The following is a 27,573-nucleotide window of genomic DNA, read 5'->3' on the forward strand; positions in this document are numbered from 1 at the left end:
CATCGTAGGTATCACCAGTCTAATTTATGCCCTTGGCACTGATATGGACGTTGTTTTCCTCCACACCATTCTAAATTTTTTTCTTTTTAAAAGTTAATTTATTTTTTTACATTACAGTCCCAGTTCCCCCTCCTTCCTCTCCTCCCACTCTCCCTACTCCTCCCTCCTCCCATCTGCTCCAAGGAGAGGGTAAGGCCTCCCCTAGGAAGTCTACTAAGTCTGTCCCATCATCTTGTTGAGGCAGGACCAAGGCACCCCTCTACTCCCACACACCCCTGTGTCTAGGCTGGGCAAGGTATCTATCTCTCCATTCCACTAAGTCAGTTTGTGCATTAGTGTTAGGTTTTGGACCCACTGTCACTGCCACACCCTTTTTTGTATGTCTGAGTGCATGTATGTGTGTATATGTACATGTATGGATGTGTGAATGTATAGATGAAGGGATAATCACTATCTCTTCCTTTTTATTAAAGGATTAGGGCTGGGATGATGACTCCATGGGTAGGGTGCTTGCAGCATATCTATGGGGCTTAGTGAGTGACCTTGATTCAAAACATAAGGTGGAGCACACATGCACATGCGTGAACATATGTCCATGCGTGTGCTGCTCACAAAGATGAAATGAGGTGATATTTCCACACACAGTACTGAAGTATGTACAGAACACTTTATGATTATGAAGGTGGTCGATTGGCCAACCAAGGGCTCCAATTGTGAGGGTGCGTAGTCTGGTGCATGAGAATACTTCCTGCTCGCTGAGCTCCTCAGGTCAGGGATTTCCAGGTCCCTTTTTACCCCCCAAACCTGCACATATTAAACGCAGGTCTTTGCTTTCCACTCTAGAAAAACTAACCAATCAGAACTTCCCAGGGAAGGCCTTCCATGTTTTACAAACATCTTTAATAAAGTCTCTCTTCAAATTATAGATTTTTGCACACGTAGATTGTGATCCCTGAAGACAGGCAGAATAATAAAAGAAGGAACAGCTACTTCCCTTCTCACTCATGGAGGCCATGGAAGTCGTCAGGCTGGTGTGAACTCTTTACACATCTAAATATGGTCTCCATGAAAACTCACAGGAAGAAGCTGCCCAAGGTTTTTTTCTTGTAAAATTGTGTTTTCACACTGAATATTTTCTTTTCTTGCTGGGTGTGGTGGTAGCACATGCCTGCAGTCTCAGTACTAGAGAAGCTGAGGCAGGAGGATTGCCACAAGTTTGAGGACAGCCTGAGCTATATAGTGAGTATCAGGCCAGCCAGGACCACATGGCAAGACCCTGTCTCAAAAACAAAAAGTAAAAAACAAAGAGGCAGACAGAGCCAATGAAGAGACAGACAAACACAAACAAAAACCCTCAATATTTTCCTGTCTGTCTCGCTTTGTTCCCTCCCTGGTGTAGTACACACACACACACACACACACACACACACACACACACACACACACACACAGTTCCTCAGGATCAGAGGCACAGGTGTAGCTACAGGAGATTCTCTAGAAGAAATGTGACACATTTTAGTCACTGTCCTATGGGTAGTAGCACAGTTGTTTTGATCAACCAATCAACCAATAAACAACTTTGTAAAAATTTTCCTACATACGGGTGCTTTTCTGTCCAAAAGAACAGTCTACAAAGTTTCCCTAACTAGTCAGAAGTGAATATTTAACTCCAACAGATAATGGATTTGCTTCCTCCAATGCCTTAGATAAAGTAGGAAAACCATGACTTGGGGGAAGCTCCCATGGAGAGTTAGAAATGGAACCCAGAGTGAGAACTCTTAGCTCTGACCAAGAACTCAAGGCTCCCCTCCCCCACGTGTGGCTAAGGAGTAGACTCCTCAGAGAAGTGAAGAAATGGCTCTTATCAGCCAACTCTCCCCCTCTGGCTGAGACTAACCCGCCTTTGTCCAGGAGACTTCCTCCGAGGTGTCCCTATAAATGCCACTGTGAGATGGGGTGAAGGAGGGTCCAGCTTTGAGACACAAACACGATCCAGGAAGGCCTGTAAGTGTTTTCTCTACTGGGGATCTCCAGCCTCTGGGGAGGCCCCTGACCTAGGCTGAGGGCTCTAGAAGGCTGGCAGGGCTTCATGTGACTTTCAGGCTGTGCTGGTGCTAGCGCAATGAGCATCACTTCTGAGCGACAGGCAAACGTCCCTTGTCAGGGTGAGGAAAGGGGAATCATGTCTGGCTTTGGGAAAGGAACACACGTTTTAAGTGCTGTGCATTCCTAGAAGATCAACGACCACTGCTCCTGCATTTGCTCATATTGCAGACACTGACAAGCTCATTATTGTAAATAAATGGGTGAATAAATGACTAATTCATTTTACTCACAGTAGGTGTACAGGAATGCTAGGCTGAGTTGTTCCTTACGGTCTGCTTCATTTGGTTTGGAAAGGACTTCTGGAACTGGGGCTGGGGCTGGGGCTCAGTTGGTAGGGCACCTTTCCAGCATGCACCAAGCCCTGGGTTCAATCCCCAACAAAACATAAACCAGGTGTGATGGTGCATGCCTATAATCTCAGGCATGCAGGGAAGCAGAGGCAGGAGAGTCAGGAATTCTACACCATCTTCAGCTACATATTGAGTTCCAGGCTACCTAGACTACATGACACCTTGTCATAAGCAAAGCAAAACAAATGAGTTCCTTGAAACAGCATGGGCTAGGCTCCACCTTAACTATTCTGACTCATCCTAAATTCTTGCCTTCTTTTTCTACACTTTCCTCCCATGGGTCCAAAACAGTCTCTCTCTCTCTCTCTCTCTCTCTCTCTCTCTCTCTCTCTCTCTCTCTCTCTCTCTCTCTCTCTCTCTCTCTCTGTGTGTGTGTGTGTAAAACATCTGTGTTCTCTATTCCAGGACAAAACCAAGATGAAATTCCCTCTACTTCTGGCTCTTCTAGTTGGGGGAGCATCTGCTCTTCATCTGAGTGAGTCATGAGTTCCTTCGCCTCGCTCTCCCTTTTGTTCCTGTGTATAATAGATGAGATCTGAATCACATAACCGGTTCCAGCACTGATCATTCCCAAGTTCAGAATTCCTGTACACCAGGGGTGCGGGGACTCCGCAGGACTCCCAAGAATACCTCTTATATCTGTAGCCTTGATTCTCTTGTAGTGTTTCCAATTTTGTGCTTTCTACATAATTCTAATGATGTTTGTGGTAATAAGGGCTTCTTTTTGCTTTGACTTTACTGAGCATTTTCTCTGCATGTTATGTCCTTTGATCCCCAGAGCACCCTCATGAAGTACCTGGGATGGTATACCAATTTCACAAACAAAGAAATAAAGCTGGTAGTAGTTGCTGAGTCCAGGACCCAGACCCACAAAGACTGGGCTCTAAGATACTGTGGTTAGCAGTCTTGACCGCCTTTCTTTTCAGGCAGGGTTTTGCACATTGGTGTTCATGGGCTGGGACAAGAGTATCAGGGAGAGTAGGGGAAGGTGTGAAAGAAGGACATTTGAATTTTCTACTTTCCAGGGCCTGAAACTTCCGACTTCAAAAGCTCATCGGGAGATGAGAACTTACCTAGCGATGTGGGGATATCAGGACCAGAAGTAGAAGAGTGTCCTCCTGGGGAAGAGCTAATACCACTGGAGGAAGAGGAAGGTTCTGGAAGTAAAGATATTTCTGGGGATGAGGGAGCTGTCTCCGGCCAGGACGTGTCAGATGAAGACCTTCAGTGCCCCAAGGAAGAGGACACAATGAGTCTGATGGGCATCCCTGGATGTAAGACCTGTCGCTTCCTGCTGGTGAGGAATCCTCGGCCGTTTGACAACGCTCAGGTAAGTGGCCTGCTGCTGAGGCTGAGAGCAGGAACAGACAGGAGACATGCTTTCTCTGTGGGCTGTGGGGCTGTGGGGGAGCATCAGCAGAGGGCGCAGCTTCAGACACGCTGGGTGGGGAGGGCATCAGGTGGAAGCATGCTATACTTTGCTCTCCTGTTTTCTCCTGGCTACAGCTGTGGAGGGAGGGGTTCGAGGGTAGGAAGAAAGGACTGAGGGTGGGAGGGAGGAAGGTAATGGATTTTGGAGACTCAGGGACCATGACTGTGACCATGGGAACTCTTGCCAAGTGGGTGAGGGCCATTCCCTTCTCCCTCTTTTGTTTTGTTCTGCAGTCAGTTTGCCGGAGCTGCTACCGGGGCACCCTTGCCTCCATCCACAGCTTCAGCGTTAACTTCCAAATCCATTCCTCTGTCAGGAGACTCAACCAGGGTCAAGTCTGGATTGGAGGCAGAATCATGGGCTGGGTAAGAGGGATACCAGAACTAAATGGGAGCACCTCTTGACCCCATCCAATAGCAACCTTGCTACAATTTTGAATGTCTTTCCCCTTTAGTGTCCCCTGAAGAACTGGGGACAGAAAACCACTCATACAAGACACTTAGGTACCACCAAGGATTTAGGATTGGGGTTGAGTTCAAGTTCCTCCCAACTTCTCTATCTTTGTGATCTGGGCGTGTTTCCTTACCTCTGTGCTGCACTTGGGATGATCATATCATAGATGTGGAGATGTGGAGAAGGGGGTGATGATCACTGTGAACCAACAATTCAGCTGGCCAGTATCCACTATGGCCCTGTGGTCAAGGACCTTAGGGGTTAATAAGGATAGTGCTGGTTCCACCCCTTTCCCTCCCTCCACTCTATCCCTTTGCCTCCTACCTTCTCTAGGGTCGCTGCAAACGCTTTCGGTGGATTGATGGAAGCTCTTGGAACTTTGCATATTGGGCAGCTGGCCAGCCCCGATGTGGTGGTGGCAGATGCGTGACCCTGTGTACTCAAGGTGAGGCTGACTGGAAATGAATGAAGGGATGGCTGGGGCGGGGGGACTCAGGAAGAGTGCCAGGACGTGAGTCTGGCCACTCGGGGAGAAGCTTTCTAGATGTAGAGCTGCTGGGAACTGTGATCTACCTGGTGTCACGTGAGGGCAGACCAAGTGCTGAAGTTCTCCTATTCTCGATTCACAGGAGGCCACTGGCGTCGCTCTCACTGTGCCCAGAGACGCCCCTTCATCTGTTCGTATTGAGCTAGTCCTAGCCAGGAGTTCAAATTCATCCTCTCCTGGGTAACTGCCTCTTCTTTCCTGCCAGATGTCACCATCTTTCACCTCCCTACAATAAAAGCCGCTTTACTGAAATAGATTCCTTTCCTCCTGTGGTCGTTGGCAGCCGGGCTCATTTTGAGCTTTCTGCTTTGTCATCTCACCCCACTCCATGCCTTTCACAAAGGAGCCATAAAGTCAGCATGCTTCAAGAAACGATGGTAGATGGCACTGTGGGGTTTATGGAGCATCCTGGCAACAGGAAGCCTGGGCTCTAAGGTTCGAGGGGAAGATACTCAGTTGCATAGCACGTGTGTGTCAGGCGTTTGTCAGGGCCACACCAACAGCTTCCAGACACTGAAGGCTTGGGTGGACTGTCACCTGCCTGGGCGCCTTCCCACTGCATTAGCTGCTTTTCGTGTTGCTGTGACAAAATATCTGGCTCAGGGAGACAGAGCTTATTTGAGTTCACAGGTCAAGGGTACTGTCTGTTATGGTAGGGAAGTCCTGGCTGAAGGACTCAAGGCAGGTGGTTACCGTGTATCCTTAGTTAGGAAGCCGCAAGATGAATGTTCACATGCAGCTGACTTCTTCCAATAACCTAGGATCCAATCCCAGAGAATGGTGGGTCTTCACACCTCAATTACCCTAATCAAGAGAATCCCTCCCAGGCGTGGCCAGAGGCTTGTCTCCTAGGTAACTGTAGAGCCTATCAAGTTAACAGTCAATATTCACCGTCACACCTGTCAAGCAGAACAAACACACAGCATGTACGAGGCTGGCATTACAGCATGTATTTTATTGGCTGCTTCTCTCTCCCCAGATGAATCCTCTCTTTCTCTAGCAATGTTTCTGCACTTCCCCAAATTAATGACAGGATGTGTACTCAAACCTTGTCTCAGTCTCTGCTTTGGAGGAAGCCCAATATTAAACTCTTTATTATGAGTCAGACTCTCAATGAGGTCTGGGAATCTAAGACACAGGTGTGTGTGTGTGTGTGTGTGTGTGTGTGTGTGTGAGTGTGTGTGTATGTGTGTGTGTGTGTGTGTGTGTGTGTGTGTGTGTGAGAGAGAGAGAGAGAGAGAGAGAGAGAGAGAGAGAGAGAGAGAGAGAGATGTGCTAGTTGTTACCAATTACTGCGCACTCACCTGCTGTGGCAAATGCCTTGCACAGATCACACTACACCATCCATCATCATTATCTCCGCTAGGCAGAAACAGGCTCGGAGAAGTTATACTTGGATGAGGAAAGACTTGCTCAAGATAGAACATCTGGGTGTTGCCAGTGCCGAGATTTGACTCTTAGCTCCAAAGCTTGATCCTTTGTCCATTGTTTCTACGCTTGGAAGTCTTGACTGATTTCCTTCGCTCTTGACCTTGGGACATAAAACTCAACCCATCTGGGACCAAAGAATCCCAGTTAAAGATGGGGAAGAGCTGGTTTTAATACTACCAGGCAGAGAAGCAGGACAAAAGGGTTCAGTGGCCTGAACCCTTTTCTTTCAGGGGTTTTCCGATTCTATATGGGTCCCGGGATCTGGGGAAGCAAAAGAAGAGCTGGGAGTTTTTGAGTGACTCAGAGAAGGGGACTGTTTGTTTAAGGTGTGTTACTCTGTAGGCTGAAAAAGAGACAGAGCCACATTTTGCCATGTCAGCTGTTGAGTTTATATGTGGTAAGTGTTGGACATTCCATGCATTTGTCTCTGTGGTGGGTTCTATGAGGATATGGCTGAGGCAGAACTGTCATCCGGAGCCCTCATGGATGCTATCTCTCTGCTGTGGGGCAGCACTGCTGTTTTTGTTTTAAAATTAATAATAAAGATGATGAGAGGCTTGGACCATAACTCCGTGGTAGAGTAGCTGCCTAGCACATGTGAATAGTATTCTAGCACTGACACAAATGAGTGAATAAATAAATAAGTGCACGAATAAGACAAGATACTCCCCACCTTTTTCTAGGCATTTACTACATTCTGGACTCTAGCCTGAGTTAGGTAGATGCTGAGAGTTAGGTAGATATTTTTTTTGTCTTGCTTCTCAGAAATTGCTCTCTTACTGGGTTTTTTGACACTTGCTGCACAGAAGTCTCTTTAAGGAGTGCCAAGGAGAAGACAGGAGGAAGCTCCAGGGTACTTTACTATGTGCATAGCTTTGGCTGTGGTTGCATAGGTGCCGTGACTGTGGTTTTCCAGGCCAGTTCAGTCACAAATGCTTCTGGTTCTCTTGTCAGCGAATAAGCAATGCCCTGTGTTTGCTCAGGAGGCTGGGCTCCTGCACACTGCTTTGACCTTGTGATCTCATTCCTCGTCACCCCGATGTTGAGGATCACCCTTTGGGTGATACGGGGTTGGACCGAGTTTTAGGACAAGATGCATATCTAGAATCCCACAAGAAAGATGGATATATTAAAGCCAGGCATTGGTGGCACACGCCTTTAATCCCAGCACTCGGGAGGCAGAGGCAGGTGGATCTCTATGAGTTTGAGACCAGCCTGGTCTACAGAGTGAGTTCCAGGACAGCCTCCAAAACAATACAGAGAAACCCTGTCTTGAAAAACAAACAAAAAAAGATGAATATATTACTGATGCATAAAACTGGCTTGAAGTAAGGTCTAGGGATGCGGAATGGTTGGTAGAGTGCTTGCCTAACATGCATGAAGGCCTGGGTTCTATCCCCAATACCACATAGAATAGGAGTGGAGGCACACGTTTGAAATCCTAGTACTTGGGAGGTAGATGCAGGGGGATAAGAAGTCCAATATCATCATCAGCTACATGGTAAGTTTGAGGTCAGTGAGGTCAGCCTGGGCTACATGAGACCCTGTTTCCAAAAAAAAATAAAGTTCATGAAATAAATAAGTAGACAGGCCTTGTATTCCAAGAGATAGCTTATGTGAACATTCTTCCTTTCCAGATGACTGAGCTCTATGCAGCAGGGATCATCCCTTTAGATGGGATGTCCAGAGGGCTGCAGCATCCAAAGCACAGGGTAGACACTCAGCCTCTGAGCAAGTGCACAGTGTATCACTCTTCACTGACAAGGGCAGTTTCCTGACAAGGACCATGGGAAACTCTAAGTGCCTCATCTCACAAGGTCACTACGGCTCCGCACACCAGGTGGTTCTCTGACAACTCATCCTTGGCTCATGTCTTTAGAGGAAGATCTTGTCCCTGTCCTCAGTTTGAAGTGGTTGCCTCTTAGCCTTGTGATTTTATTACATCTCATCACGATGAAACTTATCTTTGGGTAATCTGGGGTATGACTGAGCCTTGGAACAAGAGGCCAATTTGAACACAAATGAAAACAGTGACCCTGATACTTGGAAGCACTGGTCCCATTGGCTAGATTGTCAGGGTAACTCATGTGGATGGGAACAAGGACTTGTGAGCTATGACAACTAGAACAGCCATTTACCTCCATTAGTTTTTTTTTTCAGTAAATTTGTAAAGCTAAGGTGACAATACCCAATTTTTAGGATAATTTGTTAAGATGGTTGAAAAAAAATCTCATGCAAACATAGTGCCTGGTCTGGAGAAAATCTTCAAAAGTGTTACTTCTGGTTTTCAATTTAAGAGGAGTCACTGGGGCCATCAGCAAGGTTACTGAAGGCATTTGAATGGCCTTTTTTTCCTGAATTTGTGTGCAAGGAAAACAGGACTTATGTGAATGTGTGAATAGGGTTGGAGAAGACAGATATCCAAGAGAAGAAGGCCAAGATGAGGTGCATAAGGGGCATAAAACTCTGGGTTTTAGGCTGGTCTCTGACTTGCTATGGAATCTTAGGCAACTCCTTTAAGCACATGGAAATTTGTAAAGGGAAATTATGAGAACAACAAGCCTTGGGACTCATCCCAGCCATTCAGTGAAATGTCACCTCTGTCATGGACCCCAGGGTGAGGAGAGCAATAGGGAAGGGTATCTATGATTCTTCTTTTCTCACTGGGGTAACCTCAAACTTGAAACTAATAGACTAAGTTTTGGGTTCTGGAATTGACCAACCTTCCCACTGTTAGGTAGATAAGCAGACATCTGGTCTGTTGGGTGGAGAGATAAGGGCCGAGACCGTTACTCTGAAATCAGGTCAGGAAATGGCCTCTCAGTTTCTTCTCCAATTACAGGTCCATTGGGAGAGCAGAGGAAGTCAAGGCATTCAGGCCATACTGTCCTCCAGATGACCTGTATCTGCTTCTTTGGAGGTGTGGGTCAGTATGTAAATAACAAATACGTGCTGCCCAACAGAACACTTCCAAATTGCATCAACCTCACTTCCAACAATCCATAAGCTCTTGGCAGAAAGATGTGGCAAAGCCAAGGCTATACAAGCACTATTTTCTCTTTGGGCAACAGTGAATGAACTGGAACTTGGTCATTTTAAATAAAATTAGTCATTGTGAATATATTTGCATTCAATTTGATTTTAAGAAAGTTTGCATTAAAATATTACTTATGTTTAATATTGAATTTTTAATGTCTTCTTAAATTTGTGGTCTGAGATGAGCGTTTCATTGCTTGATCCTAGTCCTAATCTTGATAGCGTCAGAGGGCTGGTGTGAGGTAGGCAGTGAGAGTGGGAAGGGCAAAATGCTCTGCAGATTGACTGGGAGACTTAACATGAGGGTGGATGAAATGATATAGTCTAGGCCACTGGTCTGTAAATGATCCAAAGGCCATTAGGAAATGAGATGCGTGGAAATGGTTTGGGTTGTTGCCTACTGGGGTGGATATGTGTGTATTTTCCAGGGCTGGCAAAGAAGTACAAACTGGGATGAGAACCAGGAAGGGACTGGTTTGTGAAGAAGGAAGGAGTGGGTAGGAGGGGGAAGGAGGGGGAAGGAGAATGTGTGAGAATGTGAGAATGTTTAGGACTTAGAAACCCCTGTTCCTTGACCTCTTATGAGTCTTACTGTTTCTATCGCTGTGATGGAACATCATAACCAAAAGCATCTTGGAGAGGAAGGTGCACACTTCCAAATAATTGTTCATCACTGAAAGCAGTTAGGGCAGGAACTCAAAAAGGGCAGGAACCTAGAGGCAGAAGCTGACACAGAGACCATGGAGGGATGCTACTTACTGGCTTGCTCCCCATGGCTTGCTCGGCCTGCTTTCTTATAGAACCCAAGACCAGCAGCCCAGGGATGGTAGCACCCACACAACAGGCTGGACCCTGCCCCATCAATCACTAGGAAAATGCTCTAAGGCTAGTCTGATCTTAGGGAGACGTTTTTCAAATGAATTTCCCTCCTCTCAGATGACTCTAGCTTTTGTCAAGTTGACATAAAAGCTAGTCAGGACATCATGCAAGCACGACGAGCTTTCCTTCTGTGAATCCTGTTGTTTATATCTGTGAAGCAGGGACATCTATAGTCTCAGTGGAGATGTGTGAAGGTGGGTCAGGAGTGTGCTGTTTGTGAAGTACTTCATGTGATGCTCAGCCTCCCCTTCCCTCCTCCTCCTTCTCTTCTTGGTTCCTAGCTGCTTCCTAGGATTTTTACATCGCTTCCCAGAACAGTGACTTCAGAAGGCTGCTTCTGAATTAAGGGGTATCATTCATGCTGGGTACTTTAGGGACATTGATACTAATTACATCTGGTTGATGTAATTAATACAAATTGCATCATGGTGTTACACATGCCTCTCAAACAAACTGGTGACAATGGGCTTCTACTTAGGGCAGCAGGCCCCAGAGGGCAGGGCAAGGTCTGGGGTGAAAAAACTGAAAATTTTTTATCAGTTCCATTATCCCCAAGCTTGGCCTGGAGCAATCACCCTGGCCCCTTCCCACTTCCCCAAAAACACAGTATAAGGGCTGACAGTGAGTGCTAGCCACAGCCACTGAGAGTGGAGACCACAGAACCTCATAAGGTGAGTGCTGGGCTGGGCCAAGGTCAGCGAGGGAACACGAGGACACTAGCAAGAAAACAGCTAGGGAGCCTGTTCTTAGGATCACCACAACTCCTGTCTTTGCCTCTTCTTTTCCCATGTAAGTAAAGTCAGCTCTGGCCCGGGGGTGACTGTCCCTGCAGGTCTGGAATCTGGGTGGTGTAGTCCTAGAGTACAGCAGCAGAGGTCTCAGGAGTAGACCTTTGCAGCTCAGTTGCCCCTCCTGCCCACCCGACTCCTGTTTCAGACTTTCCAGCTCAGGGTGTGTCCATCAGAGCAGGAGGAATAGAAGGAAGAGGAGGCTCTCTGGCCCTCTCTTTAATCAGGTAATTAAACAAGTATCATGTCACGTGCCAGAAGCTGTGCTGGACACAAAAAGGACATTTGTGAGCACAAAGGCGGAATTGCCTCCACTACAAGATCAGGAAGATATGAAGCAGCCTCTAATCCTGTCCCTTCTCCTACTGGGGACAGTTTCTGCTTTTCATGTGGGTAAGTCCTTCCCTTTTATTCTCATCCGTTTTCCTCCTTTTCCCCCTCGCCCACTCTTTTGGTCATTGTTGCTGTTATCATGGGGCCAGGGTCACAGTGTGTTCTTTCCGAGTTGCTCACACATCTCTAGTTAGGTATCTCCCAGACCCAGAACTGGCTCCTTCAGAAGGAAATGAACAAAAACAATCAAACAAAACGAAAAAACAAAGCACCTATATAATGATTAGCCAGTGATCATTCTAGGCTTCTCACACAGTTTTTCCCACCCATATACATGTCTGTGATGTCAGCCAGTGTTCAGGCTGTTGTCCATCTATGAGTCTGGTGTAAGACATCTCTTTTTACCCAACCTAGAGGAGTCCCTGTCTAGTGTGGTCTCCAGATTAGGACCCAAGAAAGCGCTGGTGGATGGTTGGAGCTGTCCGAGGTGCTGGAGGAAGAGAGCCTCTCATGTGATGGCAGGTTACCTCTTCTTCCTAGAGACCACTCACCCCCATCTGGAGAGCCCAAAGAAAGAGCCAGACCTGTGGCAGGATGCAGGTGGTTCGAGGGATCAGGGAGGATATTTGACTCTGTCCCAAGAGACAATGCAGACAGAGGGAGAGGAGGCTGTGGGTGCTGAACATCAAGACACCTTTGAGGATGAGGAGTCTGACGGAGATGGCTTAGACAAGGACTCAACATGCCCCAGCGAAGAGGACACAGTTCATGTGCAGGGAACTCCTAGGTGCAAGAGCTGCCACTACGTGCTGGTTAGGACTCCCAAAACTTTTTATAAAGCTCAGGTAAGTGATAGGAAGACAACGTGAAAAGGTCAAGGGTTAAAACTTCTGTTCTCTATTCATATAGGCTAGTGTTTCTCAAAACTGCAGAACTGCCTGGAGGTCTTGTTAAGATATAGCTCCATCTTCACAGTCTTTGGATCAAGAGGCTTGGGGTGGGGGTGTGTTCTGAGGGTTGAAACAAAGCCCCAGGGAATGGAGATCTTAGTCTGAGGACTGCACTTTTAGAATCACTGATCTGCATAAAACCACATTGGTGACAGAGATACTTGAATTTCATGGAGGAGGAGGTGGAAAAGATGTTAAGAGTTAGAGGCTGGGGGTAGGGATTGGGTGAAGTGAAACTGTCTTCTGGACGTGACAGAACTATTGCATTCATGAGCTCACAACAGCTGTGGTTGCATGCCCAAGACCTGCAGAAGATCAAGCCAGCCAACATTCCAGAGTGCCCATAGGCACCATTCCTAGATGAAGAGTTACTGGCAATTCGTGGCTGCTAAGAGAGAGAAAGTCAATTTTCTTTAGGGGTATGGCCACTGGTAGATAAACTATGGTCATGAATGTACTGGCAACATTAGTTAGTCTCACTGGGTCGTATATTACTAAAAAGAGGACATGAGTTTGGAAAGAGGATGTGTGTGTGATTCAGGAGGAGCTACAGGGGGGATGGGGAGGTAAATATAATCAAGACACATTGTATGCATGTATGAGAATCCCAGAGTAAATAAAATATCATATTAAAACCACAGAGAGCATTAAAAAAACTCCCATAAGAGGGAAGATTCAAAATGACAGATCTACCCTTCTGTACCTCACTCCATTCTTCTGTGTGGCCACTCTGGGACCTGTGTGTGTGTGTGTGTGTGTGTGTGTGTGTGTGTGTGTGTATGTATGTGTGCATGTGTGAACGCATGTGCATGCTAACTAGGAAATCTCAAGATTCTACAACCGTAATGAAATGAATTTTAAAAGAGTAATCTTACCTCAACAAAGAAAAGAAACCCCCATGTTAAATATTGCCTCCTTTCACTGAATATTGATTGTTTTCTGAGTGACTCTCTATACCTTTCAGAGATCAGGATCTTCCAAATGAAGACATATGGTTGCCACTTAGCCTCCATGGGACATTGATCCCAGGACACTCCCAATGGGCACCAATGTCTATGTTCAAAGTGCTTACATAAAATGACATAGTATTTGCATATAATCCTTGTATATTCTTCTGTTTTTAAAATTTTATGCTTATTTACTGTGTGTTTGTGTGGGGTGTACACATTATGACATATACATGTAGATCAGAAGAAGCTTTCAGGAGTTTGCTTTCTCCTTCCTCCATGTATGACCTGGAATCAAACTCATTTACCTACTCACTGAACTATCTCATTACCCCCTCTCCTATTCTTTAAACCATCTCTAGATTATTTATAATACTGCAATGTAAATGTCACGAGAATAGTTTTAAACTTCATTATTTGGGGACTAATATCAAAGGAAAGAGTATTGTTCAGTGTAAACATAACTAAAAATATACATTTTCAGGGGCCGAGGAGATGGCTCTGTGGATAAATGGGTTTGTTCAAGCATGAGGACTTGAGTTCAAATCTCTGGCATCCATGGGAAAATCCGGATATGGTCGTGCATGCCTGTGACCTTAGCACTAGGGGGCAGAGACAGGCAGATCCTGAGAGCTCACTGGCCAGGCAGCCTCTCTCAAGCAACAAGCTTCCGGTTCAGTGAGAGCCTGTCTCAAGGAAGTAAGGCAGAGGGTGATAGAGGAACCTACTGATGGCCTACTCTGGCTTCTGCACGTGTGCATCACTCACACTCATGTGTTCCTCCCAGAGGGAAGCAAGTGGACTCCCTATATTGATTCTGTGAATAGCTGCAGGGACCTTTCTTGGAAATTCGGGCCTTGAGGCAAAAGAGAGTGAAATCTCTATCCCATCTCTCCCCTTTGCAGAGTGTCTGCAGCAGATGCTACCGAGGCAACCTTGCTTCCATCCACAGCTACAGTTTCAACTTCCAAATTCTGTCCTTGGCCAGGAAGATCAACCAGTCCCACATCTGGATTGGAGGCATCCTCAAGGGCTGGGTAAGTTAGGAAGGCCCCAACTCCGTATAGAAAGTTTTGGTTGTCTTGAGGGATCATTTGCTGGCTCTACAGTTAAGGTGTCCTTTAAACGATAGGCAATAGGATGCTGGAGTTGCCTTGTACTGTCTTGACAGAATTGATTACCTATACCTCTCATTAATTCCGTATTCAATGACTTCAGGTGTGTAGCTCAAAATTACCATGGTAAGTTTACACCAAGAAAACTGGCAATTGTTATCGGTTAGTCAGCTGTCACTGTGATAAAATGCTTGAGAGAATCAACTTTGAAGGAAGAAAGGTTGATCTTGACATACAGTTTCAAAGGCGTCTTCGGTCTACACTCATTTGAAGGTGTTGGTTTGGACTTGACACACAGTATGTCATGGTGGGAATGTGTGGCAGAAGAAGACAATTCACTTCTGGTGACAGGGAAGCAAAAACAAATGAAAAGGCTCAGGGTCCTAGTATTCTCTTCAAGAGCATGCCCCAGGTGACCTAACTTTCCCTACGTAAACTTTATCTCCTAAGAGTTCTAACATGCAGTTCTATCATGAGTTGGAGACACAGTCTTTAACACATGGCACTTGGGGGGCACTTCAGATTTAGAACATGTTACAGTAAGGTTCCTTCTTCCCTCTCACCATTCCCTAGGGTGTGTGTGCGTGTGTGTGTTTTCTGTGTATACCTGAATGTGGAGACCGTAGGCCAACCTCAGATGTCATTCCTTAAGAACTATCTAGTTTATTTTTAAGAGTTTCTCACTGGAACCTGGTGCTCTCTGATCAGCTAGGCTGACTGACCACAAACCCAAAGGAATCCTTTTATCTTTGGTACCTAACACTGATACTACAAGTGATATTACAGCATGCCTGGCTTTTTAATGTAATGTTAGAGATTGAACTCAGGCAAACCCTTTACTAACTGAGTCGTCTCTCCAGTCCTCAGAGCTGGGTTTTTGAAGCATGTGATTGTATAAAACTGCATTGAGGAAACAGATTCCAGGAGACTGACTCAGGGCTCATCTCAGATGTTTACTAGCTGAGGAGCGTTCTCAGGTCCTTGGTTTTTCTTTAGTTATAAAACAGGGATCTCCATCTATAGTGGTAATCCCAAGATTGCAGAGGAATGAATTATACTTAGTATTAGAAGAGTGGTCCTTGGGCCACCACCATCAGCATCACCTGGTAGCTTGCTAGAGATGCAGAATAATGGGCCCCATGCCTGAATTCCTGAATCTGAACCTGCATGTTAATAAGATCAATACAGTTGGGGAAATCTGCCCTGCATGGTGTCTGGGAGCAATGGCTATTTCCCATCACATCGCATGCAGACACAGAGAGATGGGTGGTGGGAGCATTTGGCTTCTTTCCAGGCAGGCAGTGAGAGAAGCAACGGTGGTTTGGGTCTTCCTGCCTCCTTTGGTTCTCTGATCCACTTTCTTCTCTAGCTCTTCTGGAAGAAGTTTCGGTGGACTGATGGGAGCTGCTGGGATTTTGGATACTGGGCCCCAGGGCAGCCTGGGAATGGTGGAGGGCACTGTGTGACTCTGTGCAGCTCAGGTAAGAGAACAGGCTCCAGACAAGGGGATGGATTGATAAAGTAGAATTTTAGCTGCTGCTTCTTTGAGCTGTCAGGACACACCTCTTCAAAACTACTCACTCCACATGGAGAACTCGAACTTGGTCTGTGGGGAGGGCCGAGGGGTAGACTTCTCAGGACAAGGCCAAATGATGGGATACCTTGTAGAGGGACTAGCTGGGAGCCCTTTGCCTCCTCCGATACCTTGATAAACTGGAATGACTTAAGTGACCAGCAAGACCAGCAGATGTGAATGAAGCTGTGGATATAGGAATTGGTGATGGCGGAGACAGGATGCTAGCTTCATGCCAGCTGCAGATGTGGGGAACAGCATGCGTGGCAGGTGTGAGGCACTTTTAGTGTAGAGGCTGAATGCATACTAGAGCAAGAGGGCTGTGATTCGCATGCCACCCTTGCTACCTAACAGCTATGATAGAGCAAATTATTGTCACAAATCTTCTCTGAAGATGATGATAGCCATGGAAGGGGATACAGAGGCATGTGACGAGGGTGGGGTGGATGGAACTCAGTGCAGAACCCAGCCAGTTTATATCACTGTGTTCTCTGCTGCAGGGGGCCATTGGCAAAGAGCTTCGTGCAAAAGTCGCCTGCCTTTCGTCTGCTCCTTCTAAGCTGGAGGGAGACCTTACCTTGGAACCTCTGGCCCTGGCTGCAGGTGTCCCGTCCCTTGGCGTTCAGTTCTGTTCCCTGTCTCCCCGGTCATAAAGTCACACTTCCCACTGCATCCCCTAAATCCTGTTTCTTTCTTTCCTTCCTGGAATTCGCTCTGTAGACAAGGCTGGCTTTGAATTTACACAGAACCTCCTGTCTCTGTCTCCCAAGTGCTAGCATAAAAGGTGTGCACCACCATGCCCAGCAAGTCTTGTTTCATCACCGCCCTTTCTTGGAGACTCCTGCTTGCTGGGAAAATCCTGGAAGCCTGTTGCAGGAGGGGAGCAGCAACAGAGCTTGGGGCATTGTGTGGTGGCAGCACTGAGTCACCCGGAAGCTGGGCAATGCTCTCTGCAGTCTCTTCTTCATGGGCTCTGAATCCACCTTTCTATCCAGTGAGAGGACAGCAGAGATCTGTCTGATGGGGAGCTGGTCCTGCCTTGGCTGGATCTCATTATGAGGAGTTGAGTGGCTTTCCAAATGGAACAGAAGGGGCTTACTCAAGAGCTGGTATGCAATATTGAGATTGAATGTGTGTGGGGGGACCCTGAGGGCATGGGGTGAAACCCCTCTTATACTTTATTTGCATTGGTGTTTTGCCCGCATGCATGTCTGTGTGTGTCAGATCTTGGAGTTACGGACAGCTGTGAGATGTCACGTGGGTGCTAGGAAGGGCAGTCAGTGAACTAATGGCTGTGCCATCTCTCCAGTCCTGGAAAACCCTTTTTGAGAAGTCTGTTTCTCTAGTGAAATGCTTTGGGGCATCTGGCAATGACTCTCATTTCCCATTCTCCCAACCGCCTCTTGAGAGAGGGGGTCCCAAGTGAGAGGCGGCCCTCTCCTTTATCACCCCCCCTTTCTGTAAAGAGGCCACAGTTTTGAAGGGATCTGTCCTCCACTCAGAAGCCAAAGGCAAGAGACTGGCAACAGCATCGATCCCAGCCTCAGTTCTGTTCTCACTGTCTCAGACCTGGAGAGACTGAGGGGGGGTATCATTGTTACTTTTAGCTGTATGCCAGCTAGGACACTGGGCTAGAAGGATTTTGCAAAAAAAAAAAAAAGGATTTAGAGTAGACAGAACAGGAAGTTCAGAGTTAAGACTGGGCATTAAAGAGTATAGAGAGAACCTCAAATTGTATGTGTGTGCGCTTATGATGAGAGAATTTCTGTACATGTACTTGTAAATGTACACATTTGTATTTTTGAGTATGCATGGATGTGCACACTCATCTGAGTGTGAACCTACATAGGTGTGTGTGTGAATGCATGTTTGTACTGACATGTTGTGTGCACTTTTGCAACTCTCTGCAGATTTGTGTTTGTGTTAACTTACACCTTTATGTACCTGAGTCTCTGCACATATACATCTCTATTTACCTGTGTCTTTGGTCACACGTATGTAGGTGTGTCAATGTGTGACTAGGTACAGGTTTATGTTTGTATCTGCATCTGATGTAATATGGCTTCAGGAGCAAAAATACTAGTATCCCACGTATTTTATCTCTATGGCTACTGGATCTGAGCAGGGATGGGGCACAGTCCTAGACAATGGGTTGGAAGAAACAGTATATATAAGCCCTTGGAACATGGAGGTCTATGGCACCCATGGCACCTCACTGATGGTGGATGCCCAGGTCTGTGTTGGTAGAGGGATTGTTGCCTCAGCTGCTAATCATGGCATAGCATCCTGTCAAGAGGTGGAGCTGCCTAGGAGTCGCTGCCATGTAGGTCACTGCAGTAAGTGGACTCTTGACTCAGTGCTTCTAAAGAGAAAGTGGGATTGTTGCCGGGGTGGGAGGATGAGCAGCAAGGAAGACATTTCAGGGCACATCAAGCTCCTGATGCATTCACTCTCTCCCCGTCTCACTGCCTCCTCTCTTCCCTGACAGAGAACGGCATCTAACTAAGCAGTCCAACACCCTGATGGTCAGAACCAAAGGCAGAGGTGTGGGAGGGGGCAGGGGAGGAACTAAAGCCTCCTCAGGGCACACCAAGCTCTTGGAATGCTCCTCAAGTCTCTGGCCCTGTTTCTGAGTACCTCACTCTGCCCTTAGGTAGCGATTGTGCCGGCCGGCTGTTTAAAGCCTTCCAAGCTCTCTCTCCTGATTAACAGGCACAGGACGGTGAGAAGGCAGCCCCCAGAACCTCATCAGTTACTATCCCCAGGAGGCTTGCTGATAATGTGCTGAGAACAAGGTGTTGTGAGAAGGACCGCAGAAGGAAAGGGTTTGGGATGTCAGGGTCTGGTGGGGGTCTGGGGAGGGAGGGAAACACACTGCTGTGCCCACTTCCTTGGTATTCCTTCAGTAAGCTGGCTCTGTAACTTGTTCCTGCTTCTGGCCGGTGCAGGCCTGGGCACCAGATGATTCTTACAGTTCTCCAGCTCTCCATTTCCCTGACACCACGAGTCTCATTCTGCCTAGCTACTTCTCTTAGATTTCACTAGTTACCACAGCAAGATGTTGCTTAGCCCAGGTAACATCATATATAGATAAAAGATGAGTTGGCAAATTTCCCGACTTTCCCCCAATAGATATACCACATAAGTCAACATCTTACACTCCAGCATCCCAAATCTCTTGGTTCAGGCCAGTTTGACTTCCATCCCTTGATTTTACCCAGCCTCAGTTTCTTTTGTAAAATGAAGACTGAATTGGGCAATGCCTGTCATACATTTGGCCCACAGCTTGCCAATGGTGAGCCATCCCACCACTGACTGACAGCTTGTACGCTGAGCAACGCAGCCTTGAGAGTGAGCACAGCTTCCAACTCTAGTTCCGAGAACTGTCCGTTTGTTTTTCTACCAAGTAAATAAAGCTAATAACAAACCACAGAAACCTCCCCAGGTGTGGTCAGGGCCCGTGTGACCATGTTGGTAACGGCGCTGAGTAAACCACAGTGTATCAGATACAAGCTGGCTGTTGTAATTTCTACTACTGGCCTACATCTAGGACTTGATTCAGACAAAGGGAGTAGAGAATGGGTTTACACACTTACTGGAAGGTCCAGAAGAGGCTTGGGCCTCTAGGGGAGGATTATCCTAGTCTGGGGTACCATTGCCTTCTAGGACATAGTGCCTCATCTGCTCCTGGGAAGCATCTCTGTGAACTCAGCCTTAGCTCAAAGTGGGCTGTGTGCCTCCTTCTTGGAGGATGTGCTGTTTCCCTTGCTGATGTCTCTGCTGGAGAGATGAAGCCTGGCGAGGTCTCCTGATACTACCCAGGGCCTGACTCTGGTGCTGGGGAGACAGCATCCCATTGCCCATAACGATGGGGGCTGTGGGCAAGCAGAGTGAGGGGAGGGCTGATTAACCTGGTGGGAGGACTTTTACCCCTTCTCCTCCCAGGGTGGGGATCATTGGGGTCGTGTCTGTTCAATTACTCCTGTAGAAGCCTCCCCAAGGTACTCCTAGACTCCTCCTCCCCCTCATCTCTCTGTACATTCTGGTGAGGGGCCAGCCCTCTGTCTACATGTATGTTCAACTCTGCTAAGACCTCATCATCACACCCACATTCCCAGAGGAGATTGGCTCTGACACTAAGGAAACTTATACCTCAGGCCTACTCTCTTGCATGAACCTCTTTGATACCTAATTCTGTATTGCTTTTAAACAGATGCCCCCAGCTGGATGATGGCGCTTGCTGGTAAATCCCAATACTGGGGAAAGGTTGAGACCAGCCAGGGATACATAGCAAAGTCTTTTCATCAAAACCAACCAACCAAAAAAAATCAAAAAAGCCTCTCAAGTTGTTTCTTTCACAAACTCTGATCTGTTCCCGAGCTTTGCCCTGTGGGAGTTAGGGCTTCCTCTCACTCTCTCCTTTTCTTTGAAAGCCCAGAAAGAAGACAGGGCATCTGAGCCAATGGGGGCAAGGTGGACTTGACTTCTGCTCTGAGCACAGGACACCTGTGTTCTCTCTTGTTCCCTCACTATGGCACAAGGCAAGCCATTTTCCATCTCTGGCCTCAGTGTTGATGATCTGTAAGCAAGAGGGTTGAACATGCTGGTTTCAGAGGGCCCCTTTGCTCCTAACTCGTCACCTGTTAGGATCCTGTGGAACAGGCCTGGCTGACCTGGCTGAATGCTCACGGGGTATTGGATTTCATTGTGCACCCCACTTCTTTTTTTTGCGACATTTTCATGGGTCCCAGGCTGTATCCCATCTCCACCTCCTGAGTGCTGGGATTATGGGTGTGTGTCACCATACCTGGTGTATATATGATAGAGGTTGGCCTTAGGGCTTTCTTTATACATGCTAGACAAGCACTATACCTACTCAGCTACATCCCTAGTTCCTAACAGGCTTTTCCAACAATGTCCTGGGGTGTGCTAGGTTTAAAAATCATGTCTCACCTGTTGTGTTCTCTCTCTCTCTCTCTCTCTCTCTCTCTCTCTCTCTCTCTCTCTCTCTCTCTCTCGTGTGTGTGTGTGTGTGTGTGTATGTGTGTGTGTGTGTGTGTGTGTGTGTGTGTGTGTGTGTGTGTTCTATCTGAATTCTGGAGTGAGGGTCCAGGTGTGTGAGGGTCTAACTGGAGAATAAAGGTCTATTCCTACTATTTAGATATGGGGTGAGGCAAGGTAAAATTCACTGACAGAAATACCTCCTATTTCCTTCTGAAGCTGGACTTGACCACGTCAGAAATGAGAGTTTATATTCTATGTCACTGGGATCCCCTAAAGTAGGGCCTGCATTCCCGAGAAAGCTCACTGGTGCTAGCCATGGGAAAGCCAACTGACACTAAGGGCACACACCTAGGGAGTTCATTCTTCCCTCACAGATGTGGGCAAAGGAGTTAGGCCTGGGTATAAGTCTCATTTTCTGGACATGTGGCCTGGGGCAATGACTCAGTCTCCCTGAGCCTTTGCTTCTCTTCAAAAACAAAAATCAGAAACATATCCTATAGGATTATTTTAAGGACTCAATGAGATAACGTGTATGGAAGTGCCTGGTACTTGGTAGGCCCCTACGGTGTTACCCTAGCAACTATTTTCTCTATCCTTTGCAAAGGGATGGGTACCACTGCCCCCAGGACTCTGGGAAGCAGATGGGAGGCATGCAAGGGGAAAAGGCAAGATTCAGATCTTAGTGGGAAGAATTACCTGTCTGCTGAACAGTGAGGGCCTAGATACCTGCCTGTGGTCTTTTGGGTGAGCAGCAGAAATGAGAGCCCCTTCCCCCAACCCACCCCATCTGCCCAGACAGGCAGAGCCACCCATTGGAGGTTCTGCAGCCTAAGGGTGAGCATGGGACCCTGGGAAGAGGTCTTAGTGGCCGATGGAGTAGGCGCCCGAGTCTGTGGACTGTTTCTCCACAGTGGCCTGGTCACTGGGGAACACTGGGTTGGTAGAGGCGGTGCCTTTCAGTGTTGTCTCATTCACCTGCAAGCACAAGAGTTGGCATTGTCATGCTTGATGTGGGGCACGATCTTCCAGTGTGACTCATTTGACAGAATCAGCAGTGGGGTGGGATGGGGGGCTGCCCAGGACTGTGCATGCACCCCAAGGGAAAACTGTAACCCAGGCCATCTCCAGGCAGGGTCTTTCCTGCCCCATATGTGGACAAGTGACAGTGAGTGGTGTGTAGGTTGACAATGACCCACAGAACTACCCCCTCCCAATTTTTTTCTTGTAAGGGAAGGGCTGATGTCATTGTGCATGCTAGGTAAGCGCCAGACCCCTGAGCTACGCCCAGCTCGAAATCTCCAGAGTCCATTCTTGGCCCAAGCCTCTCTTGGCCCCCACACAGGAATGGAGGCCCACTGAACTTGCGTTCAGAACCCCGTGGACAGGAAGCCATGGGGCGTCCCCAGGGTCCAGCAGCCCTCCTTGCTCTGCTTCCTTTGCTTTTCTGTCCCCCAGCTCACCTCCTCAAACTTCCTGGCTTTGTAGTGATCGGCCCCTTTGAGGAAATTGAGCAGGATGATGTCACAGAGAACAGTCCCCTGGAGGAGGAAGAGGGCAGTGCAGGCTCAGACATCTGCTCTGACATGGGCAGGGCTCAGATGGCCCCTGCGCTGCCCAGCTCTTGGCCAGGACTTCCTTCAGCAGACAGGTGGCCAAAGCACCGAGGGGGAGGAGCATGAAGGGGTTGGGTCTTCCAGGAGACCCGGCTGCACAGCTCTACCCAGAAAATTCCCAGAGGCTCTTCAGGGTCCTCTATGGCCCTCCTTCTAGCTACTGAGAAACACCATTGGGTCACAAGCCCAGAGAGTGTGAAGGGAGAAGCACAGGGAGCTGGGGAGCAGTCCCTGGCAGTGGACCTTTGTCCCCACTTTGCCTGGTGGCATGTTCCTCACTAAGACATCTTAGGACTGGGGAAGCATGGAGTCTCTCCTCCCTTCATGATGGGAGGCAGGAATTTTTTATAAGACAGAACCACCTGAAAACAGGTGAAGGCAATCTTTGGAGCCCATGAGCCTTGGCAGATAATGATGGGAGATGCCCAAACCAGGGCTACTCAGCAGCAGGTGTTGGAGGCCAAAAGGAGGGCTTAGCTGAGCTGTCTGACAGCATCATGCCTGGCTGGGCCCCACCCTAACTGCCCTGTGAGAGCCTGGAAAGACGACTTACCACTCCCACAGAAGTGAAGGCGGCCACGGAGCTGATGATGGTAGGGATGATGTTGAACTTGCCAGCCTGTATGTGTAAGGAGCAAGACATGTAGACAGTGGGTCCAATAGGGAGGGGGTAAGGGCTGAGGTTAAACTTGGGCTCCTGTTAGAGAGGCAGTGGAGCCTGAAGGGTTTACGGAGGGTCAGACAGTTCCACTCTATAAAAATTTAAGGAGCTAATGGGGGAGGTGGCCGGTTGGCCCTCAGAAGACCCCCACCCCCTGAGAGCCTCTTTAAGGCCCAGGTGCAGGCATGGGAACCTCCCTTGCTTCCCTCATATGCTGGACCCCAGGACTCACATTCCCATACACCAGCACATCAAAGCGGATCCCAAAAGCCTTCAGGAGTGTGCGGTACTCGCTGCCATTCTCCATCTTGTAGTACTTGGCAAACCTGGAGGCAAGAGGTGAAAATGGGTCTGCTTATGAACTCTCCTGTCTGAACTCAGCATCTTTGTTGGGGAGTGGTGTGTGTGTGTGTGCAATGATTGTGAATGTAATGACTTACACGTGTGTGTACCTTGAGGTCAACATCAGATGTCTTCTTTGATTACCTTCCACCCTACTATTGAGAGTGTTTCTCACTAAAACCTGAGCTCATCAGCTGGCTAGATGGGCTGGTTAATGAGACCCTGGAAAATCCTCCTCTCCACCTTCTCAGCACTGCGATTATACACGTGTGGCTTTTAAAAATGTGAGTGCGCCTACAAATACTTGATTTTTGACAAAGAAGCTAAAATTATACAATGGAAAAAAGAAAGCATCTTCAGCAAGTGGTGCTGGCATAACTGGATGCTGACATGTAGAAGACTGAAGATAGATCCATGTCTATCACCATGCACAAAACTTAAGTCCAAATGGATCTAATACCTCAACATAAATCCAGCCACACTGAACCTCTTAGAATAGAAAGTGGATGGTACCCTTGAACGAATTGGTACAGGAGACAACCTCCTGAACATAACACCAGTAGCACAGACACTAAGATCCACAATTAATAAATGGGACCTCCTGAAACTGAGAAGCTTCTGTAAGGCAAAGGACACAGTCAATAAGACTTAAAAAGGCAGCCCACAGAGGGGGAAAAGATATTCACTAACTCCACATCTGACAGAGGGCTGATCTCCAAAATTTACAAAGAATTCAAGAAGCAAGTCTCCAAAACACCAAAGGATCCAATTAAAAAGTGGAGTACAGAACTAAATAGAGAATTCTCACTAGAAGAGTCTAAAATGGCTGAAAGACACTTAAGAAAGTGCTCAACACCCTTAGCCATCAGGGAAATGCAAATCAAAACAACTCTGAGATACCATCTTACTCCTGTCAAAATGGTTAAAATCAAAAACTCCAATAACAGTTTATGCTGGAGAGGATGTACAGAGAGGGGAACATTCCTTCACTGTTGGTGGGAGTGCCAACTCATGCACCCACTTTGGAAATCAGTATGGAGATTCCTCAGGAAAATGGGAATCAGTCTACCACAAGACCCAGCAATTCCACTCTTAGGCATATACCCAAAAGATGCACATTCATACAACAAGGACGTCTATTCTACTATGTTCTTAGCAGCGTTATTTGTAATAGCCAGAACCTGGAAGCAACCTAGATGCCCCACAACTGAAGAGTGGATAGAGAAAATGTGGTGCATTTACAGAATGGAGTACTACTCAGCAGAAAAAAACAATGGAATCCTGAAATTTGCAGGCAAATGGATGGCACTAGAAGAAACTGTACTGAGTGAGGTAAGCCAGTCACAAAAAGACAAACATGGTATATACTCACTCATATATGGATTTCAGACATGGAGCAGGGGAATGCTGGCATACAATCCCACCACCAGAGAGTCTGGGAAACAGGGAGGACCCTAAGAGATATATGCATGGTACCCCAGAGAAGGGGAATGGGACAGGATCTCCTGAGCCAATTGGGAGCATGGTGGTGGAGGGAGAAGGGAGTTGGGAGAAAAAGGGGGAGAAGAGGAGGGGAGAGGATGACATGGGGGAGCAGGAAGGTTGAGTCAGGGGAAGAATAGAGGAGAGCAGGAAGAGAGATACCATAATAGAGGGAGGCATTATAGGTTTGGGGAGAGATCTGGCACTAGTGAGATTTCCAGAGATCTACAAGGATGACACCAACTAAGAATCTAAGCTATAGTGGAGAGGCTACCTTAAATTCCCTTCCCCAATAATGAGATTGACGACTACCTTATATGCCATCCTAGAGCCTTCATCCAGTGACAGACACCCACAACTAAACACAGAACTGAACTCCTGGAACCCAGTTGCAGAGAGGGAGGAGTGATGAGCAAAGGGGTCAAGACCAGCCTGGTAAAACCCACAGAAACAGCTGACCTGAACAAGGGGGGAGCTCATGGACCCTAGACTGATGGCTGAGAGGCTAGCATGGGACTGATCCAGATCCCCTGAAGGTGGGTGTCAGTGAGGCCTTGGGTAGGAGATCAGTATTTATCCCTGGCATCTGAATGGACTTTGGAAGCCCATTCCACATGGAGGAATGCTCTCTCAGCCTGGACACATGGGGGGAAGACCTAGGCCCTGCCCCAGATGAAATGACAGACTTTGGAGATTCCCCCATGGAGGGTCTCACCCTTCCTGGGGAGCAAAATCAGGATTGGGTGGGGTGTTGGAGGGTTGGGAGGGGCAGGGGAGGAGGGGAGGGAGAGGGGACTGGGATTGACGTGGGAAACAGGCTTGTTTCTAATTTAAATAAAGTATTTCAAGCATGTGAGTGCTGGGAACGGATCCCAGGCCCTTGTGCTTGAGCAGCAAGCACTTCACCCTGACACATCTCTGAAAACCTCTCTCCCCATGAGTTTTATGTTTATGAAAGCTTGAACTACCGCTGACCACAACTGGCCCCAGGCTTCTTTAGTTCTACTTGCTTGGGTATCACAGGGCCCAACTCTAACCTTGCTGGGCTCAAAGCCTGGCTCATAACCGTGTAGCAGTCATTTAACATTTCTGAGACTCAGTGGCTGCATCTTGAGTGGCAACAGTAAAACAGTTCTGCTCTGTACAGTTGCCACGAGAGTTGAAAACACGTGTCAGTGTGGTGGACCAGCCACGGGCACAGGAAACATACACTGGTGTTGGCCATTGTTATTTGCTGAAGAAATACGTTTATACGATAACTGAGGAAAGTGTTTCTTGATACCTCACCTCATTTTACCTTTGTCTCCATCCCATGGCAGAGGGAAGTGACTTCCATATTTTCTGGGGCTCTGCGAGGTTAAATGATTCACCCGAGATTTCCCACTGGAAACTCAGCACTATATCTGCCAAGTCCTTTGATTTGCCTTTTGCTCCTCAGCTTTGGCTGCTGGGTGCCTTGTGATGAGCTGGGGGCTTATAGAAGTGATCGCATTTCACTCTTCCCAGACTCGGGTGGTACCCACACAGAAGGGTAGTGTTCACACCCCAATTTTCAGATGCCTGTGGCAGGGAGGGGACCTGCCTGTGGCTTTGCAGATCTTAAGTGCTGGGCTTGGGGTTGGAATTGCACTGACCACTTGGATTCTGAATCAAACACAATCCTTCTTGTACGACTCTGCCTGTCACAGGCCAGCCTCTAACGTCAGCACAGTATAATCTCTCTGAGCAAAGCCCCACTGCTGTAAAGTGGGTTCCTGGTGATAGGATTAAGTGTAGTGGTGGAAATAAACTAGTCCAGAAAGTTGTACATGCAAAGCCAAAGCTGCTCGCATCGAGGGCCGACTTCGTTCTCTGAATGCAATGGTTGAGGCAGCATCTCTCTTCCAGGGACGCTCACACCTGAACCTGTACAGCTGGGAGAGGAAGTGTGAAGCCTAACAGGATTGGAGCTGGAGGACCACAGGCGTGGCAGGAAGGCAGGGTGAGCATGCTGGCCAGTGCTCTGACTGCCTTTGGGGAACTCTATAGAGTTAGGTAGAAATGAGTCTAGATCCTACCGTCATCACCTGCAAATGGTGTAGCCTTTAACGTTTTTTAGCCCCCAGGGTGTCAGCTTCCATGTCTACAAAGATGGCGTGCTCCAGTTCTGTCAGAGCTCTGTTAGCAGCAGCTGGTGAACACTCGCTGAGACCGACTCTGAGTACTACTAAAATCCCACAACAGATAATTCTGAGCACTGGACACTGTCTTTCTCTGCCCAGCTCTGGCCTGGGGAGCCTGTCTCTTGCTGCTTCTGCCAAACAATCTGCTTGGCTTTTAGGTAGGTTTGTCCAAAGGAAGTACCAACAGGAGAGCAGAAAGGATGGTTGTTCAGTCTGCTTAGCTTCCAGCAGTGGCTTAGCTCCCACATAGGCCAAGGGCTTAGAGAGCAGCTTCAGCTTGACCTACAGTCCACGCTTTTCTCCTTTGCTTGCTCATGCCAGCCCTGGAATAACAGCTTCCATGGACTGCCAACCTTGCGGTCCTTCACC

General features: G+C 47.7%; 3 protein-coding genes across 5 annotated transcripts in view; 2 read left to right on the forward strand and 1 right to left on the reverse strand.

Annotated features, from left to right (window-relative positions):
• The first annotated feature begins 1,958 nt into the window (after positions 1–1,958).
• Positions 1,959–5,140, forward strand: Prg2 (proteoglycan 2, pro eosinophil major basic protein). Its single transcript, XM_005065081.4, has 6 exons — positions 1,959–2,004; positions 2,862–2,931; positions 3,482–3,786; positions 4,122–4,253; positions 4,675–4,786; positions 4,971–5,140. The coding sequence occupies exons 2-6, from the start codon at positions 2,874–2,876 to the stop codon at positions 5,027–5,029; spliced, it is 666 nt and encodes a 221-aa protein (XP_005065138.1). The 5' UTR covers positions 1,959–2,004; positions 2,862–2,873; the 3' UTR covers positions 5,030–5,140.
• Positions 5,141–10,881: 5,741 nt separating this feature from the next.
• On the forward strand, positions 10,882–16,681 carry Prg3 (proteoglycan 3, pro eosinophil major basic protein 2). The gene is made up of 6 exons (XM_021232117.2): positions 10,882–10,905; positions 11,281–11,415; positions 11,896–12,200; positions 14,158–14,289; positions 15,737–15,848; positions 16,441–16,681. The coding sequence occupies exons 2-6, from the start codon at positions 11,355–11,357 to the stop codon at positions 16,497–16,499; spliced, it is 669 nt and encodes a 222-aa protein (XP_021087776.1). The 5' UTR covers positions 10,882–10,905; positions 11,281–11,354; the 3' UTR covers positions 16,500–16,681.
• Positions 16,682–19,442: 2,761 nt separating this feature from the next.
• Positions 19,443–27,573, reverse strand: part of P2rx3 (purinergic receptor P2X 3) — a 39,158-nt gene continuing 31,027 nt past the window's right edge. For all 3 annotated transcript variants that reach the window (XM_040745724.1, XM_005065079.3, XM_040745725.1), the window contains 4 exons: positions 23,451–23,544; positions 23,111–23,176; positions 22,405–22,482; positions 19,443–21,919 (listed from right to left, as the gene is read on the reverse strand). In XM_040745724.1, coding sequence (XP_040601658.1) covers positions 21,806–21,919; positions 22,405–22,482; positions 23,111–23,176; positions 23,451–23,544 — 352 coding nt within the window. In that variant the 3' untranslated portion in view covers positions 19,443–21,805. The remainder of the gene's footprint in view (positions 21,920–22,404; positions 22,483–23,110; positions 23,177–23,450; positions 23,545–27,573) is intronic.

This window comes from Mesocricetus auratus, unplaced genomic scaffold (assembly GCF_017639785.1).
Source record: "Mesocricetus auratus isolate SY011 unplaced genomic scaffold, BCM_Maur_2.0 Super-Scaffold_100004, whole genome shotgun sequence".
In the NCBI taxonomy this organism is placed as follows: domain Eukaryota; kingdom Metazoa; phylum Chordata; class Mammalia; order Rodentia; family Cricetidae; genus Mesocricetus; species Mesocricetus auratus.

What these genes read in the sequence shown, in the direction of transcription:
- Prg2 (XM_005065081.4), top strand. Translation starts at nt 2,874, where the DNA reads ATGAAATTCCCTCTACTTCTGGCTCTTCTAGTTGGGGGAGCATCTGCT. An exon ending in GAGGCAGAATCATGGGCTGG is followed by an intron (nt 4,254 to 4,674) that starts GTAAGAGGGATA and finishes TACCTTCTCTAG; the next exon opens with GGTCGCTGCAAACGCTTTCG. An exon ending in CGTGACCCTGTGTACTCAAG is followed by an intron (nt 4,787 to 4,970) that starts GTGAGGCTGACT and finishes CTCGATTCACAG; the next exon opens with GAGGCCACTGGCGTCGCTCT.
- Prg3 (XM_021232117.2), top strand. Translation starts at nt 11,355, where the DNA reads ATGAAGCAGCCTCTAATCCTGTCCCTTCTCCTACTGGGGACAGTTTCT. An exon ending in AGTTTCTGCTTTTCATGTGG is followed by an intron (nt 11,416 to 11,895) that starts GTAAGTCCTTCC and finishes TCTTCTTCCTAG; the next exon opens with AGACCACTCACCCCCATCTG. An exon ending in AAACTTTTTATAAAGCTCAG is followed by an intron (nt 12,201 to 14,157) that starts GTAAGTGATAGG and finishes TCCCCTTTGCAG; the next exon opens with AGTGTCTGCAGCAGATGCTA.